The sequence below is a fragment of the Rhinopithecus roxellana genome, chromosome 8 (genome assembly GCF_007565055.1).
Source record: "Rhinopithecus roxellana isolate Shanxi Qingling chromosome 8, ASM756505v1, whole genome shotgun sequence".
Classification (NCBI taxonomy): domain Eukaryota; kingdom Metazoa; phylum Chordata; class Mammalia; order Primates; family Cercopithecidae; genus Rhinopithecus; species Rhinopithecus roxellana.
The window spans coordinates 9,773,399-9,791,079 of NC_044556.1; the positions used below are offsets into that span (position 1 = coordinate 9,773,399).

Below are 17,681 nucleotides of genomic sequence, written 5' to 3' on the forward strand. Positions count from 1 at the left end.
GCAAGTTGTGTATTTGTGCCGCTTGGATGAAGATGTGAACTTGAGGCCAGGTGTGGTGGCTCACACCTATAGTCCCTGCACTTTGGGAGGCCGAGGTGGGTGGATCCCTTGATGTCAGGAGTTTGAGACCAGCCTGGCCAACATGGTGAAACCCCGTCTCTACGAAAAATACAAAAAAATTAGCTGGTGTGGTGGTGCACGCCTGTGATCCCAACTGCTCGTGAGGCTGAAGCAGCAAAATCGCTTGAACCCAGGAGCTGAAGGTTGCAGTAAGCCGAGATTGCACCACTGTACTCCAGACTGGGCAACAGAGCAAGGCTCCGTCTCAAAAAAAAACAAAAGAAAAAAAAAATGATGTGAACTTGAGCAGGCCAGGCCCTTCGCACATGGCATCTCCTTAAAGCATCCTGAGAACTCTATCATCCCATTTTACAGCGGAGGGAACTGAGGTTCAGAGAGAGGCAGGGAATTACCCATGCTCCCAGCGTCATCCCATACTCCCCTTCCCTCTGTCCCAGCCCCATCCCATACTCCCCTTTCCTCTGTCCCAGCCCCAGGGGGCTACAGTTCTTTGAATTTTTTTTTTTTTTTTTTTTGAGACAGAGTCTTGCTCTGTCGCCCAGGCTGGAGTGTGGCGGGATCTCAGCTCACTGCAAGCTCCGCCTCCCGGGTTCACGCCATTCTCCTGCCTCAGCCTCCCGAGTAGTTGGGACTACAGGCGCCCGCCACCTCGCCCGGCTAGTTTTTTTGTATTTTTTTTTTTTTTAGTAGAGACGGGGTTTCACCGTGTTAGCCAGGATGGTCTCGATCTCCTGACCTCGTGATCCGCCCGCCTCGGCCTCCCAAAGTGCTGGGATTACAGGCTTGAGCCACCGCGCCCGGCCCCAGTTCTTTGAATTTGAAACTCATTTCTCCTTTGCTGTTTCCTCTGCCTGGAAAATCCCTGCCTGCCCCAGTTCCTTCTGTCCACAACTTCCATCTGGCCTTCTCTAGCCACTGTCTAGAGTTTCCCCCCATCACTCCTTGTCTCAGACACCTATTTCCTCCACAGCAATGGCCACAGTCAGTCATGATCTTCCCTGTTTACTTGTTCTTTTAATTTTTTTCTTCTTCTTTCTTCTTCCTGCTTTCTTTTTTTGAGATGGCGTTTCACTCTTGTTGCCCAGACTGGAGTGCAATGGCGCGATCTCAGCTCACCACAACCTCCGCCTCCCAGGTTCAAGCGATTCTCCTGCCTCAGCCTCCCGAGTAGCTGGGATTATAGGCATGTGCCACCACGACCGGCTAACTTTGTATTTTTAGTAGAAACAGAGTTTCTCCATGTCGGTCAGGCTGGTCTCAAACTCCTAACCTCAGGTGATCCGCCCTCCTCGGCCTCCCAAAGTGCTGGGATTACAGGCGTGAGCCACCGTGCCCGGCCGTTTACTCGTTCTTGTCTCCTCCACGCCAGAGTCGACTCCATGAGAGCAAGGACTATTTGTGCCTCCGTCATTCCTATATTCCTAGGAGTTGGCAGTTCCTGACATTTAGTGGTGGATGAGGAATAAATGAAACCAGACACATCGACGGTGTCTGTAGTTCATGGCCCAATTTTTGTGTCTTGCTCCCCTTCCCTTTGCTTAGCCAACTCCTATGCATCCCTCAGTGCCCAACTGAAACCTCCCCTCTTCTCTGAGCCCTCAGAGCCCACTGTGCTTCTCCTGCTCCTTCCTGGGTTGTAGATTCCCATGTTATGAGTCTGTCTCCCCCACGACACTGTAACCCTCGAGAGGACACTGTAACCCTCCGTTGGGAGCTGTTTTGACAGATTCACCTTGCGGGGCCCCGAACCCAGGAGGTGCTCAAGTATATCCGAAGTGGAGCAATGAATGGTTGCGCCGTGAGCATGCGCAGTTGTGTTACTGCCAAGACTGGGGCGTGCGTGCATGCCTGGAACGGGGTAGGGGATCCTACATCTCCCTACTGTTCTCTGCAGCCTCCTTCCCTTCCCCCCAGGAAGCCAGCCAGCCGCCCCCGCGACTTTACCCTTCTCCTGGGGCCTCAGAGCCCTGCCCATCTCGGGCAGCTTGGACTTGCAGAGACCCATCCAGCCAGCAGCCCTTGGGGTGGTCGCTCCCCGACCCCGCCCAGGCTCTGACCCCTCCTGGCTCGGCACAACGTCACAAGGGTCCCCGCCCCGGTCATTTTGCGACAATGACGGGGTCCGGGGTCCCCCTTCGGGGTAGGGAGAGGCAATGAACCCCAAACAGGCCCATGGGGAGCCAAACGGCGGTTCGACCCGACCGATGTAGGCCTCGGTTGCTATGGTGACGCGGCCTTCTTGGCCCCACCAGGTCCAGAGCGACATGGGGCATGCGCAAAGTGCATGGGGGCCCGCAAGGAGGACTCTCCTCCTTCTCCCTACCCAGGATGCCGCGGTCCTTAGGTGCTGACGTCACGAGGGAGGGCGGTCCCCCATTTGATGAAGTTAACCGTGTTATATAAAAGAGCGCCAGCGACAGAGGCTGGTTAGTTTATTTCAGACTCGGCCTGGGTTTGCTGAGTCTAAGAAGGGACGGTGGTGGCCCTTTTGAGGTGACTATAGCCGCCGAGGAGCATAAGTGACTGCGCATTGAGGCGGCCACAGTCGCTAAGAAGGTTGCCATCGCGACGCGGCCGCTGGAGGGTTTTGCTTCCGGGTTAGGCGGCCGCAGAAGCGTAGACGGAGTAGCTGGAGCGCCTCTTCCGGTTACCTTTTCCCAGTGCCAGAGGCTCCTGGGGTTGGGGTCTTCGCTCAGGGACAGAGACCCGACAGCGAGCGGCGGCTTCCCCGGGATCGAGGGACGCGCACGCCAGAGGAGACGAAAGGAGCCCGGGTCGGACCAGATCGAAACCACTGACCATTGCCCATGGCGGCCCTAGTGAGTGTGGATTTGGCGGGGTTCCGGGGTCCCGACGGCGACCTCGGCAACTCCTCACTCACCGTCCGGTTCCTCTTTCCGCAGGGCCCTAGCAGCCAGAATGTCACTGAATACGTCGTTCGAGTTCCCAAGTAAGTCCCCAGCCCCATCTCCCACTCCTCTCCACCCTCCAAAAATGAAAACCTTCACGGTCTTCTTAGCCAGGCGTTTCTGGCCTTGTCTGTGATTCTCCCTCCAGACTGGGAGAGACTTGGAGGGCAGGGCTGGGATTAAGCTGAGGCTTCCCTGGGGACAACACTGCTTTTTTAAACGAATGAATGAATGAGTGCATTAATAACACGGCGATCCAGCCCCCTGGCCTAACCTTCGGTCCCATGATGCTCAGGCCAGCTGTAAGGACATATTCCTCGTCCTGTTTCAAAATGGTCAGGCTATCTTTCCTTTCTAGGCCTTTGTACATCCTGTTCCCTCTGCCATGAGTGCCTCCCCTCAACTGTGACTCTGCTGGGTGAATTCTTGTTGATTCTGCAAAACTCAGCTCCAGTATCTTCCTCCTCCAGGAAGCACTCCCTGCCTGTCCTCCCTCCTCCCCAAGGCTGAGTTCACAATAATCTCCACATCTTGGGTTCCCCCAAATCTTTGTCCCTCCATCTGCTCTTCTTCTGCCTGGGGTCAAGAGGGGATGGGTCTAGCTTCTCTGGCAGACTGGGAATCCTTGGAGTCTTCTGTATCCAGTGTAGCCAGGCAAAACAGGCTGAATGAATCGGGGTGGGTTTGTTGAGTGATTGAATTGAATAAATGATTCAGTTGAATGGAATGATTGAATTGAATTGATGGTTCAATTGGATTGAGCGATTGAATTAATGATTTGATTGAATTAATGATCCAGTTGGATGGCTGATTGAATTAATGGTTCAGTCGCATTAATTCATTAAATTAATGATTGAACTGCTGTATTGGATTGACACCACCTCTTCTAATCCACTCCAGGAATACAACCAAAAAATATAACATCATGGCTTTTAATGCAGCCGATAAAGTCAACTTTGCTACATGGAATCAGGTAAGTCCCTGGGTCCTGGGGGTTGGGGGCTGGGGTGGTGGGAGAACATGACCCTGACCTTGGTGATTGTAATAGTTGTTTAACTGTCATAGTAACTAAGTCTTAATTTTCTCACTTTTCTCAAAGTGAAGAAAAGATAGATGACAAAGGATTGGGTGCAGTAGTTCACACCCCTAATCTCAGCACTTTGGGAGGCCGAGGCAGGAAGCTTGCTTAAGGCTAGGAGTTAAGGCCGGGCGCGGTGGCTCAAGCCTGTAATCCCAGCACTTTGGGAGGCCGAGACGGGCGGATCACAAGGTCAGGAGATCGAGACCATCCTGGCTAACACGGTGAAACCCCGTCTCTACTAAAAAATACAAAAAACTAGCCGGGCGAGGTGGCTGGGCGCCTGTAGTCCCAGCTCCTCAGGAGGCTGAGGCAGGAGAATGGCATAAACCTGGGAGGCGGAACTTGCAGTGAGCTGAGATCCGGCCACTGCACTCCAGCCTGGGCTGCAGAGTGAGACTCCGTCTCAAAAAAAAAAAAAAAAAAGGCTAGGAGTTCAAAACCAGCCTGGGCAATATAATAGCAAGACCCCAACTCTACAAAAAAATTAAAAAATTAGCTGGGGGCCGGGCATGGTGGCTCAAGCCTGTAATCCCAGCACTTTGGGAGGCCAAGACGGGCGGATCACGAGGTCAGGAGATCGAGACCATCCTGGCTAACACGGTGAAATCCCGTCTCTACTAAAAAAAATACAAAAAAGCTAGCCGGGCGAGGTGGCGGGTGCCTGTAGTCCCAGCTACTCGGGAGGCTGAGGCAGGAGAATGGCATAAACCCGGGAGGCGGGGCTTGCAGTGAGCTGAGATCCAGCCACTGCACTCCAGCCTGGGCGACAGAGTGAGACTCTGTCTCAAAAAAAAAAAAAGAAATTAGCTGGAGCTGGTAGTGTGGGTCTGTAGGCTACATAGGAGGCTGAGGTAGGAGGATCGCTTGAGTCCAGGGATTCAAGGCTGCAGTGAGCTATGATTGCACCACTGCACTCCAGCCTGGATAACAGAGCAAGACCCTGTCTCAGAGCGAGACTCCATCTCAAAAAAAAAAAAAAAAAAAAAAAAAGAATGGCAAAGGCCCAGGTAAAGCTCCTGGGTGTCCCTGTAAGTTAGGTTTGGTAGGCCCACCGGAGGCCTCTCCTTAAAGGAGAACAGTTAGAAGTTGTGCCCACCGATGGGCATTTTTGGCCAAGGTTTATCTGGGCAAGGGAGGGGACTGGGCTGGGGGCTTTCCCAAAGCCCCTGCCATCAGAGGCTCTAGAAAGGACTTTGGGAGCCATTAAAGGTTGTAGTGTGATCTGGCTGTTGTGGGGAGACAGACTGTGGGTTTGAGGGCAGTTAAAGGGAGACCAGGTAGAAGCTACTGATCTGGTCTAGGTGAGTCCTGGTGGGCACTGGGGGCAGTGGAGGTTATGAGATGTGGCTGATTCTAGAGTGTTTTAGAAATGGTATATATGGACCTTAAATCAAGAGCAGGGTAATTCGGATCGTATTAGCCACATAGGTCACGATAAATGGTAACATTTGTAGAGATTTTGGTGCCTTAATGTCAGCAAATGTTGCACAATGAGATTCTTTTTATTTATTTTATTTTATTTATTTTTTTTTTGTGATGGAGTCTCTTGTTGCCCAGGCTGGAGTGCAGTGGCACAACCTGGGCTCACTGCAACCTCCACCTCCCAGGTTCAAGCCATTCTTCTGCCTCAGCCTCCCAAGTAGCTGGGCGTACAGGTGCCTGCCACCACGCCCAGCTAATTTTTGTCTTTTTAGTAGAGATGAAGTTTCGCCATGTTGGTCAGGCTGGTCTTGATCTCCTGACCTCAAGTAATCCACCTGCCTCAGCCTCCCACTGTGCCCGGCCTTTTTATTTTTTAAAAATAGATATAGAGTCTCACTATGTTGCCCAGGCTGGTCTTTTTTTTTTTTTTTTTTGGAGACACAGTCTCGCTCTGTCACCCAGGCTAGGGTGCAGTGGCCGGATCTCAGCTCACTGCAAGCTCCGCCTCCCGGGTTTATGCCATTCTCCTGCCTCAGCCTCCCGAGTAGCTGGGACTACAGGTGCCTGCCACCTCGCCGGCTAGTTTTTTTGTATTTTTGATCTCCTGACCTTGTGATCTGCCCGTCTCGGCCTCCCAAAGTGCTGGGATTACAGGCTTGAGCGTCCGGCCTTTTTTTTTTTTTTTGAGACAAAGTTTCGCTCTTGTTGCCCAGGCTGGAGTGCAGTGGTGTGATCTCAGCTCACCGCAACCTCTGCCTCCCGGGTTCAAGCAATTATCCTGCCTCAGCTTCCCGAGTAGCTGGGATTACAGGCATGCACCACCACACCCTGCTAATTTTGTATTTTTAGTAGAGACCGGGTTTCCCCATGTTGGTCAGGCTCATCTCGAACTCCTGACCTCAGGTGATCCACCCGCCTCAGCCTCCCAAAGTGCTGGGATTACAGGCATGAGCCACTGCGCCCAGCTTTTTTTTTTAAGACAGAGTGTCACTCTGTCACCCAGGCTGGAGTGCAGTGGCATGATCTCGGCTCGCTGCAGCCTTTGCCTCCCAGGTTCAAGCCATTCTGATGCCAGGCTGGTCTTAAACTCCTGAGCTCAAGCGATCCTTCTGCCTTGGCCTCCCAAAGTTCTGGGATTACAGGCGCGAGCCACCACACAATGAGTTTCGATATGCATGCATTCTGGAGATGTGTAGACATTCTAGTTACTTATAAATTTTGGGAAAAGAAGCCTGGAACCAGATGCCTGACGTACAGAGTAGGGAAGTCTTCATTCCTTCTACATTCCTCAGATAAGGAATTTTGCCTCCGATGGCCTGCTCGATGGCCACCAGGTGGTCTTTTTCTCTTTAATTTTAATTTGGAAGTAATTTTAAGCTTTTAAGTTGCAAAAATAGAACACAAGGCTCGCTCAAATTCCCTTTACCCAGATTTATCAAAGGCTACCATTCTCCTTCCTTGTTGTCAAGTGGTAAGTTGGTTTTGATCATCTAGAGCTTGGCCTAGGGTGAGGAAGGGCATTCCTGGAGCGGGGCACCGCCCAAGCAAAGCCAGGGACCCTGAGAGGCTTTGCTTCCTGCTCCCCTAGGCTCGGCTGGAGCGGGACTTGAGCAACAAGAAAATCTACCAAGAGGAGGAGATGCCCGAATCGGGCGCGGGCAGTGAGTTCAACCGCAAGCTTCGGGAGGAGGCTCGGAGGAAGAAGTACGGCATCGTCCTCAAGGAGTTCCGGCCCGAGGACCAGCCCTGGCTGCTCCGCGTCAACGGCAAATCGGGCAGGAAGTAAGCGGTGGGGCGGTGGCGGCGCCGGCTTAGCGACCGGTCCACATCCCCCCTCAACTTACATACTTTGTGGGGTACCCTCTCTGAACCTCGGATTCCCACTGCTGCGATGGAGGTGCTGGCACTTTCATCCCTGTAGGGTTTTGTTTTTTATTTATTTATGTTATCTTATTTTACTTATTTATTTTTTTGAGATGGAGTCTTGCTCTGTCGCCTAGGCTGGAGGGCAGTGGCACGATCCCGGCTCACTGCAACCTCCACCTCGCAGTTTCAAGGGATTCTGCTGCCTTAGCCTCCTGAGTAGCTGGGATTACAGGTGCCTGCCACCACCAGGCCCGGCTAATTTTTGTATTTTTAGTAGAGATGGGGTTTCACCATATTGGTCAGGCTGGTCTGGAACTCCTGACCTCATGATCCTCCTGCCTCTGCCTCCCAAAGTGCTGGATTACAGACGTGAGCCACCCCACCCCGCCTACTTATTTATTTATTTATTTATTTTGAGATGGAGTCTCAGTCTGTCACCCAGGCTGGAGTGCAGTGGCTCGATCTTGGCTCACTGCAAACTCTGCCTCCCAGGTTCATGCCATTCTCCTGCCTCAACCTCCGGAGTAGCTGGGACTACAGGTGCCCGCCAACATGCCCGGCTAATTTTTTTGTATTTTCAGTAGAGACGGGATTTCACCGTGTCAACCAGCATGGTCTCAATCTCCTGAGCTTGGGATCTGCCCGCCTCGGCCTCCCAAAGTGCTGGGATTACAGGCGTGAGCCACCGTGCCCAGCCACCCAGCCTGCTTATTTATTTTGAGACAGGGTCTCACTCTTTTGCCCAGGCTGGAGGGCAGTGGTGTGATCCTAGCTCACTGCAGGCTGTAACTCCTGGGCTCAAGAGATCTTCCCACCCTGGCCCCTGAGTAGCTGGGACTATAGGTGTGCCCCACCATGCCTGGCTCATTTTTGTATTTTTGGTAGAGATGGGGCCCTGCTGCATTGCTCAGGCTGGTCTTGAACTCCTGGGGTCAAGCGATCCTCCTACCTTGGCCTCCTAAAGTGCTGGGATTACAGGTGTGAGCCACCGCCCAGGCCGTGGGGTTGTATTTTTGAAGATAGTTCACTGAGTTGGTGCTTGTGCCTGGCTCTGAGGCAGCTCAGAGTACCACAATGCAGGAAGCTTGGGTGGCCAGCCCTGGGGGCTCATGACACTTGAGATGACCTCTCAGAGGGGGCAGACTGAGGGCAGAACGGACGGGTCTAGGTTAGGTTGATGAAGGGCGCTCCAGGCATAGCAGTTGGGTGATAGTGACAGACACAGGCAGCTCACACAGAGCAGTGGGTGCCAGGATGTGCTGGACCCAGTGGAGCCTTGGAAAGCTATAGGCAGGGAAGGGGCGCTCACCCAGATTGCCTGGACCTTTAGGGTAGAAGAGAATGAAGTGGAGGCCTTAGGAGGCTGGGCAGTTGTTTAGGCTTGAGGGAATGGTGGCCGGGGCCAGGTGTCCACTCAGATTTGGCCATGCCATGTCTGGGCGTGGTGGCTCACGCCTGTAATCTCAGCCCTTTGGGAGGCCGAGGTGGGCAGATTACTTGAGATCAGGAGTTCGAAACTAGCCTGGCCAACATGGTGAAACCCCGTCTCTACTAAAACTGCAAAAATTAGCTGGGCGTGGTGGCGGACACCTGTAATCCCAGCTACTCAGGAGGCTGAGGCAGGAGAATCGCTTAAAGCCGGGAGGCGAAGGTTGCAGTGAGCTGAGATTGTGCCACTGCACTCCAGCCCTGGTAACAGAGCGAGACTCCATGTCAAAAAAAATATCTGGCCATGCCTTCCCGCCCCATCCTCTCACTTGGCTCCTCAGTTTCCCGGGTATGGCCCACAAGTAGCAGAGCTGGAGGCAAATGTAGATGATCTGACTGCAGGGTTAGGCTCTTCTGAGATAATCTCACATGATCTTACCAGAAATGATCCTGATGCGCACATGCCCAGCCCTTTGCAGTGTAGGCGTGCCGGCGCTGTTCCCCAGATGTGAGAATTGACGAGGCCCAGCTGGTTGAAGGCCTCATAGGCATTCCTTGGTCTTCCTCCTATGGCAAGTGCCATAAAGGAGGCAGGCCTGGGGGGACACAGGCAGGGCTGGGCCGGTCTCTGTGGGCCAGGCCATGATCGTAGCTCCCTGCAGGTTCAAGGGCATCAAGAAGGGAGGCGTGACAGAGAACACGTCCTACTACATCTTCACCCAGTGCCCCGACGGGGCCTTCGAGGCCTTCCCCGTGCACAACTGGTATAATTTCACGCCGCTGGCCCGGCACCGCACGCTCACTGCCGAGGAGGCCGAGGAGGAGTGGGAGAGGTGAGTGGACTGTGTGGCGGTCGGGGACAGAAGGGAGGGAAATGGGGTGCCTTGCTGTGGGTATATCACCAGGCCCTGTGCTGGGAGCTGGGGACTCAGGGGTAACCAGGGCAGACCCCACTCGGCCATCTCGGAGCTGTCAATTCAGGGGGAAACAGATAGGAGGGGGTGGCCTGGAGCTCAGATTGGCAGAGCAGGATGGGATCTAACTGCCCCCTTGGCTTCCCACAGGCCGCAGGTCACACAGCCTGATCCACTGCAGGGCAACAGCTCCAGGCAACCCCGTAAGGGCATTCTGGGAGGGTTTCTTTAGCAGTGTCCTCGGCCTCAGAGGTGGGGCAGGTACAGTTAAGGGCTATGGAGAGACACAGTGCATGAGGCCAGTGCAGAGTGACTGTGGCCAGGGGGACGAGGCTGGGGCCCCAGAGCACTTGGTCTTGGATGTTGTGGTTTTGGATGAGACCTTAGGGCCACCACCGCCGAAGGGTGTTTGCAGATGGTGGGGAGGGCACTCTGAACGCATCTGCAAAATGGCATTTGCACAGGTCACAGATGAGCAGATGCTCAAAGAGTTGATGGCTCCCAAAGGGTTAAAAAACACCTTTTTCCCTCCTTGCTTTAGTGTTGTTTGTTTGTTTGTTTGTTTGTTTTTGAGACTGCATTTCACTTGTGTTACCCAGGCTGGAGTGCAGTGGCACAATCTCAGCTTATTGCAACCTCTGCCTCCTAGGTTCAAGCAATTCTTCTGCCTCAGCCTCCCGAGTAGCTGGGATTACAGTTAGCTACCACCATGCCTGCCTAATTTTGTATTTTTTTTTTTTTTTTTGAGACGGAGTCTCATTCTGTCGCCCAGGCTAGAGTGCAGTGGCGCGATCTCGGCTCACTGCGAGCTCCACCTCCCAGGTTCAGCAAGCTCCGCCTCCCAGGTTCACGCCATTCTCCTGCCTCAGCCTCCCATGTAGCTGGGACTACAGGCGCCCGCCACTACGCCCGGCTAATTTTTTGTATTTTTAGTAGAGACGGGGTTTCACCGTGTTCGCCAGGATGGTCTCCATCTCCTGACCTCGTGATCCGCCCGCCTCTGCCTCCCAAAGTGCTGGGATTACAGGCCGAGTCAGTGTGCCCAGCCTAATTTTGTATTTTTTGTAGAGACAGGGTTTCCCCATGTTGGCCAGGTGGTCTCAAACTCCTGACCTGAGGTGATCTGCCCGCCTCAGCCTCCCGAAGTACTGGGATTACATCCATGAGCCACCACGCCCGGCCCACTTTAGTTTTTAGTCATTTTCTTTGGTTTTAAAATTTCTGGAGTCCTAGGTTGGCTCAGCTCCAAAAGCAACCCCGTAAATGGCACGCGGTCAGAGCATCTTCCCCTCCAGGTCTTGAGCCTCCGAGCCTGTGCCCCTGGTCTCCTGGAACAGCATTCCCTGCTCTTCCTGCTCCACGTTGGTTGAGTTCCTGGGGCTCCATTGTAAAATCCATCGATCAGTCTTTGCTGGGAGGGCAGGTTCCCTTTTGGTGTATTTTCCTTAGAATCTGCTTTGAAAGTTTTAGGGAGAAGAATTTGGGATTTTATAGAATTGTGTAAAACCTGAATGTTAACCAAAGGAGAAATGCCATCTCTTTTTTGAGATGGAGTCTCGCTCTGTTGCCCAGGCTGGACTTCAGTGGCGCAATCTCAGCTTACGGCAAGCTCCGCTTGCCAGGTCCACGCCGTTCTCCTGCCTCAGCCTCCCAAGTAGCTGGGACTACAGGCGCCCGCCACCACGCCCGGCTAGTTTTTTTGCATTTTTACTAGAGATGGGGTTTCACCGTGTAAGCCAGGATGGTCTCGATCTCATGACCTTGTGATCTGGCTCAGCCTCCCAAAGTGCTGGGATTATAGGCGTGAGCCACCATGCCCGGCCTTTTTTTTTATTTTTATTTTTTATTTTTTATTTTTTATTTTTTGAGATGGAGTCTTGCTCTGCCGCCCGGGCTGGAGTGCAGTGGCCGGATCTCAGCTCACTTCAGCTCACTGCAAGCTCCGCCTCCCGGGTTCACGCCATTCTCCTGCCTCAGCCTCCCGAGTAGCTGGGACTACAGGCGCCCGCCACCACGCCCGGCTAGTTTTTTGTATTTTTTAGTAGAGACGGAGTTTCACTGTGTTAGCCAGGATAGTCTCGATCTCCTGACCTCGTGATCCACCCGTCTCAGCCTCCCAAAGTGCTGGGATTACAGGCTTGAGCCACTGCGCCCGGCCTATTTTTATTTTTTTGAGACAGAGTCTCGCTCTGTCGCCCAGGGTGGAGTGCAGTTGTGCCATCTCAGCTCCCTGGCTCACTGCAACCTCCACCTCCGGAGTTTAAGCAATTCTCCTGCCTTAGCCTCGCGAGTAGCTGGGACTACAAACGTGCGCCTCCACACCCAGTTGATTTTTGTACTTTTAGTAGAGAAGGGGTTTCACCGTGTTGCCCAGGCTGGTCTCAAAACTCCTGGCCTCAAGTGATCTGCCTGCCTTGGCCTCCCGATATGCTGGGATTATAGGTGTGATTCATGGTGCCCGGCCAGAATGCCATCTCTTGATCAGATGTTAAATCTAGTTAGCTAAGAGCTGTTCAGGCTGGGCACGTGGACAGCGGATCACAAGGCCAGGAGTTCAAGACCATCCTGGCCAAGAGACCAGCCTGGCCAATTTGGTGAAACCCCATCTCTACTAAAAATACAGAAATTAGGCGGGCATGGTGGCGGGCACCTGTAATCCCAGTTACTCAGGAGGCTGAGGCAGGAGAATGGCTTGAACCTGGGAGACAGAGGTTGCAGTGAGCCAAGATCGCACTGTTGCACTCCAGCATGGGTGACAGATCAAGACTCCGACTCAAAAAAAAAAAAAGAAAAAAAATTTAAAATGGTGATGGGGTCTCGCTATGTTGCTCAGGCTAACCTCAAACTCCTGGTTTCAAGCGAGTATCCAGCCTCGGCCTCCCCTCCCAAAGTGCTGGGATGGCAGGCTTAAGCCACTGCACCCAACTGTCACTTTTTTGGTGCACCGCTCAGTGGGGTAAAGCCGCTCACAGTGTTATGCAGCAGTTGCATTATCTTTCACAGCAGCCTGGGCTTTGCCCATGTTAGATGTATTCCTAACACTTCTCATCACATGCAGTCTTTTATTTTTTTGGAGGCAGAGTCTCACTCTGTCACCCAGGCTGGAGTGCAGTACAATCTTGGCTCATTGCAACCTCCACCTCCCAGCTTCAAGCAATTCTCCTGCCTCAGCCTCCCAAGTAGCCGCGACTACAAGCACACACCACCACGCCCGGCTTATTTTTGTAGTTTTCGTAGGGACGAGGTTTCACTATGTTGTTTAGGCTGGTCTCAAACTCCTGACCTCAGGTGAGGAGTGACCAATCCCAAAGTGCTAGGATTATAGTTGTGAGCCACTGCGCCTGGCCAGATCTCTTGTCATCTTAATTTATAGATGTCTTTTTCTTTAATGACAAAACCTACTGTTTCCACTGGAACAATGTAACGTTGTCTCATTGCTCATGGAAGCTTCAAAAAACAGGACCGCAGGCCGGGCTTGGTGCAATGGCTCACGCCTGTAATCCCAGAACTTTGGGAGGCCGAGGCAGGTGGATCACCTGAGGTCAGGAGTTTGAAACCAGCCTGAACAACATGGTGAAACCTCGTCCCTACGAAAACTACAAAAATAAGCTGGGCGTGGTGGTGTGTGCCTGTAGTCGCGGCTACTTGGGAGGCTGAGGCAGGAGAATTGCTTGAAGCTGGGAGGTGGAGGTTGCAGTGAGCCAAGATTGCACTGCACTCCAGCCTGGGTGACAGAGCGAGACTCTGTCTCCAAAAAAAAAAAAAAAAAAAAATAGCAAGAAACCAGTGTGACTGGATTGGGGCCAGACTCTGAGGCCAAGGGAGGTGCTGAGACTCCAGCAGCACATGGGGACCTGTTCTTTGAGGGACTCGGGGTGGAAAGGGAAGGCAGGAAGGGCTGGTTCTATCCGTGTGGTTTCAGGGAGTCCTGGGCCACAGCCCAAGTCCCCGGGGTCCACATCACATTGAAGGCTGTGTGGGTGGTGCCCTAGGGCTCGCCCCCTGCAAGCGCAGGTGCAGGGTGGTGCCAGGCCCGGCATGAGCCACCCTGTGCCTGGCCCTCAGGAGGAACAAGGTGCTGAACCACTTCAGCATCATGCAGCAGCGGCGGCTCAAGGATCAGGACCAGGATGAGGACGAGGAGGAGAAGGAGAAACGCGGCCGCAGGAAGGCAAGCGAGCTGCGCATCCACGACCTGGAGGATGACCTGGAGATGTCGTCTGATGCCAGTGACGCCAGCGGTGAGGAGGGTGAGCACGGGGGCCTGGGTATTAGGCTACAGAGGTACCTGCTCAGGCGGTGCCAGTGAAGGCAAAGTCTACTGTTGCTCACCATGGCCCTGCAATTCGAGGCACGTGGGGTCAGGTGGGATGGCTCATGCCTGTCATCCAGCACTTTGAGAGGCTGAGGCAGGCAGATCACATGAGATCAGGAGTTTGAGACCAGCCTGGCCAACACAGTGAGACCCTGTCTCTACTGAAAACACAAAAATTAGCTGGGCATTGTGGTGCACGCCTCTAGTCCCAGCTACTCAGGAGGCTAACGCAGGAGAATCGCTTGAACCTGGGAGATGGAGGTTGTGGTGAGCCGAGATCGTGCCACTGCACTCCAGCCTGGGCGACAGAGATGGACTCCGTCTCAGAAAAAAAAGAATGAGAGTCAGGCGAGGCTGCCTGGAGGAGCAGTGATGTCAGTCAGGAGGCAAAGCCAGAGCCCGGGAGAACTGAGCTGTAGCCCTTCTTCCTTTTTTTTTCTTGAGACAGGAGCTCTCTCTCTCACCAGGGCTGGAGTGCAGTGGTACAATCACAGCTCACTGCAGCCTTGACCTCCCAGGGTCAAGCAATCCTCCTACCTCAGCCTCCTGAGTAGCTACAGGACTACAGCATGCACCACCATGCCTGGCTAAGTTTTCTTTTTTTTTTTTTTTTTTTGGAGACAGAGTCTTGCCCTGTTGCCCAGGCTGGAGCGCAGTGGTGCGATCTCAGCTCACTGCAACCTCTGCCTCCTAGGTTCAAGTGATTCTCCTGCCTCAGCCTCCCGAGTAGCTGGGATTACAGCCACCACGCCAGGCTAATTTTTGTGTTTTTAGCAGAGACGGGGTTTCACCATGTTGGCCAGGCTAGTCTTAAACTCCCAAGCTCAGGTAATCTGCCTGTCTTGGCCTCCCAAAGTGCTGGGATTACAGGTGTGAGCCACAGCACCTGGCCTAATATTTGTATTTTTTGTAGATACTGGGGTCTCACTCCCTATGTTGCCTAGGATGGTCTGGAAACTCCTGGGCTCAAGCCATCCTCCCGCCTCAGCCTGCCAAAGTGCTGGGATGACAGGCATGAGCCACTGCACCTGGCCTGGCTATGGTCTTTACGGGGGTTCCTATGAGAAACTGCAACTCTGGGCTGGCCAGTTTCAATAATTCCTGTGCGCTCTGGGCTGTAGGGGCTGTCCCTAGTTATCAGGTGCCTCGCCTGGGGTGGTCTGGGAGAGGCGGAGTGGTCTGTGAGCGTTAGAGAACGTGGGTTGGGGTGTGGGGTCTGGACCAGGAGTTTGTTTAGGGGAGCTGAGCTCCCGGGCTGGCCTTGGTGGGGCAGTCTCCCCAGTCAGTGAGGCCCCCCAGGATGTGAAAACTGCACAAAATGTGAAAAACACAACAGATACCCACTGCCTCCCCTGCTTTTCCTTCCTTTCCTCCCTTCCCAGGCGGCAGAGCCCCCAAGGCCAAGAAGAAGGTGCCGCTGGCCAAGGGTGGCAGGAAGAAGAAGAAGAAGAAGGGCTCAGACGACGAGGCCTTCGAGGACAGCGATGATGGGGACTTCGAGGGCCAGGAGGTGGACTACATGTCGGACGGCTCCAGGTGAGGCTGACGGCTCCAGGTGAGGCCGACGGGAGGCGGCTTCCAGACCCCGTGCGGCCTCGCGGGCGCGCACTCACCCTCTGCCGTCACTGTCTTACAGCAGCTCCCAGGACGAGCCTGAGAGCAAGGCAAAGCCGCCCCAGCAGGAGGAGGGGCCCAAGGGTAGGTGGCGGCTAGGCGGGCCCCAGGGAGATGGGGGCAGTGCATCCCTGCTCTTGCTCATACCCTGTCCCCCCAGGTGTTGATGAGCAGAGCGACAGTAGCGAGGAGAGTGAGGAGGAGAAGCCGCCTGAGGAGGACAAGGAGGAGGAGGAGGAGAAGAAGGCGCCCACACCGCAGGAGAAGAAGCGCAGGAAAGGTGAGGCTGGTGTGGCCCCCATGTTGGAGGCTCGGGTCAGGCCCTGGCGCTCTGCTGCCTCCTCCCCTCTCCCCTGCAGGCCTCCCTCATCTGCAGTGGAGGTACGGGTGGATGCCGGGTCCCAGGGTTGCTCTGGCCCTGACCCCTTTCCTGTGCCCCGCAGACAGCAGCGAGGAGTCGGACAGCTCAGAGGACAGCGACATTGACAGCGAGGCCTCCTCGGCCCTCTTCATGGCGGTAAGGCCCAGCCCGGTGACAGGGGAGGCCTCAGCGTCTGTTTCCAGACTCACACCCCTCACCCCACCCTGACCTCCGCAGAAGAAGAAGACGCCACCCAAGAGAGAGCGGAAGCCGTCGGGAGGGAGTTCGAGGGGCAACAGCCGCCCAGGCACGCCCAGCGCAGAGGGCGGCAGCACCTCCTCCACCCTGCGGGCGGCTGCCAGCAAACTCGAGCAAGGTGAGTGCCTGTGGCCTCCCCACTCCCCACAGCCACAGCCTCCCGACCTCTGTTGGGGCTTAAGACAGAGAGGAGATGGAGATGGGGGTGGAGGCCTGTCTGTCCCCAATCCCCCCTGAATCCTAATCCTGGCACTGCCCAGCCCGGGGTCCTGCTCAGGGGTTCAGCCTCCTGCCCCCAAGACTCAGCCCTGATGCCACTCCCACAGGGAAGCGGGTGAGCGAGATGCCTGCAGCCAAGCGGTTGCGGCTGGACGCAGGGCCCCAGAGCCTGTCTGGGAAGTCGACCCCCCAGCCGCCATCGGGCAAGTCAACACCCAGTAGCGGGTAAGTTGACGAGGACAGCAGGGGGCAGGGCAAGGGCTACCGGGGACAAGCTCACTGATGCCACCTTCCCCACCCTCCCATCCTCAGTGACGTGCAGGTGACTGAGGATGCCGTGCGCCGCTACCTGACACGGAAGCCCATGACCACTAAGGACCTGCTGAAAAAGTTCCAGACCAAGAAGACAGGACTGAGCAGCGAGCAGACGGTGAACGTGCTGGCCCAGATCCTCAAGCGCCTCAACCCCGAGCGCAAGATGGTCAACGACAAAATGCACTTCTCCCTCAAGGAGTGAGGCGCCGTCCGGCACACGGCCCTGCCCCCGAACTCAGGCTCTCACTGCCCCTTCTCCACTGTCCGGCACACGGCCCTGCCCCCGAACTCAGCCTCTCACTGCCCCTTCGCCATCCTGCTCCCTGACTCCCAGGGCCCCATAGTTAGCAATTCTGGAAAGGTTAAGCCCTGTGGCCCCTGCTTCTGGAATCTTCAGATGCCTGATAGGCCTTCTTACTGTCCTCCTGGCTCAGCCTCCCTCACACTGGCCAAGGGCCCGTGCTGCCCACTTCCACAGTTCTCCCTTCCACTCCCCTAGGTCTCTCAACAGCCGTGACTTGTCCACCGCACAGCCCAGGAAGTCTTCAGTTCGGGCTGGGCGTGATGATACGCGCCTGCAGTCCCCACTACCTGGGAGGCTTAGCCCAGTTCAAGGCTATAGTGAACTTTGATGGTGCCGCTGCACTCCAGCCCAGGTGACAGAATGAGATCCTGGCACACACGAAAAAGTAGCCAGACATAGTGGCAGGCGCCTGTGGTCCCAGCTACTTTGTAGGCTGAAGCACGAGAATCACTTGAACCTGGGAGGTGGAGGTTGCTATGAGCCGAGACCATGCCACTGTACTGCAACCTGGATGACAGAGTGAGACTCTCTCTCAGTAAATAAAAAAATAAATTGCTCAGATTTCTTTGTTTTAGATCTGCTATTCTGTTGGGG

General features: G+C 54.6%; 1 protein-coding gene across 1 annotated transcript; it reads left to right on the forward strand.

Annotated features, from left to right (window-relative positions):
• The first annotated feature begins 2,406 nt into the window (after positions 1 to 2,406).
• On the forward strand, positions 2,407 to 17,642 carry GTF2F1 (general transcription factor IIF subunit 1). The gene is made up of 13 exons (XM_010367175.2): positions 2,407 to 2,900; positions 2,985 to 3,031; positions 3,891 to 3,963; positions 7,082 to 7,275; positions 9,450 to 9,620; positions 13,767 to 13,951; positions 15,399 to 15,552; positions 15,653 to 15,714; positions 15,791 to 15,910; positions 16,074 to 16,147; positions 16,229 to 16,367; positions 16,576 to 16,693; positions 16,781 to 17,642. Exons 1-13 carry the CDS (start codon positions 2,889 to 2,891, stop codon positions 16,983 to 16,985), a joined length of 1,554 nt encoding a protein of 517 aa, XP_010365477.1. The 5' UTR covers positions 2,407 to 2,888; the 3' UTR covers positions 16,986 to 17,642.
• Positions 17,643 to 17,681: the final 39 nt, after the last annotated feature.

What these genes read in the sequence shown, in the direction of transcription:
- GTF2F1 (XM_010367175.2), top strand. An exon ending in CCTCGGCCCTCTTCATGGCG is followed by an intron (nt 16,148 to 16,228) that starts GTAAGGCCCAGC and finishes TGACCTCCGCAG; the next exon opens with AAGAAGAAGACGCCACCCAA. An exon ending in AAGTCAACACCCAGTAGCGG is followed by an intron (nt 16,694 to 16,780) that starts GTAAGTTGACGA and finishes TCCCATCCTCAG; the next exon opens with TGACGTGCAGGTGACTGAGG.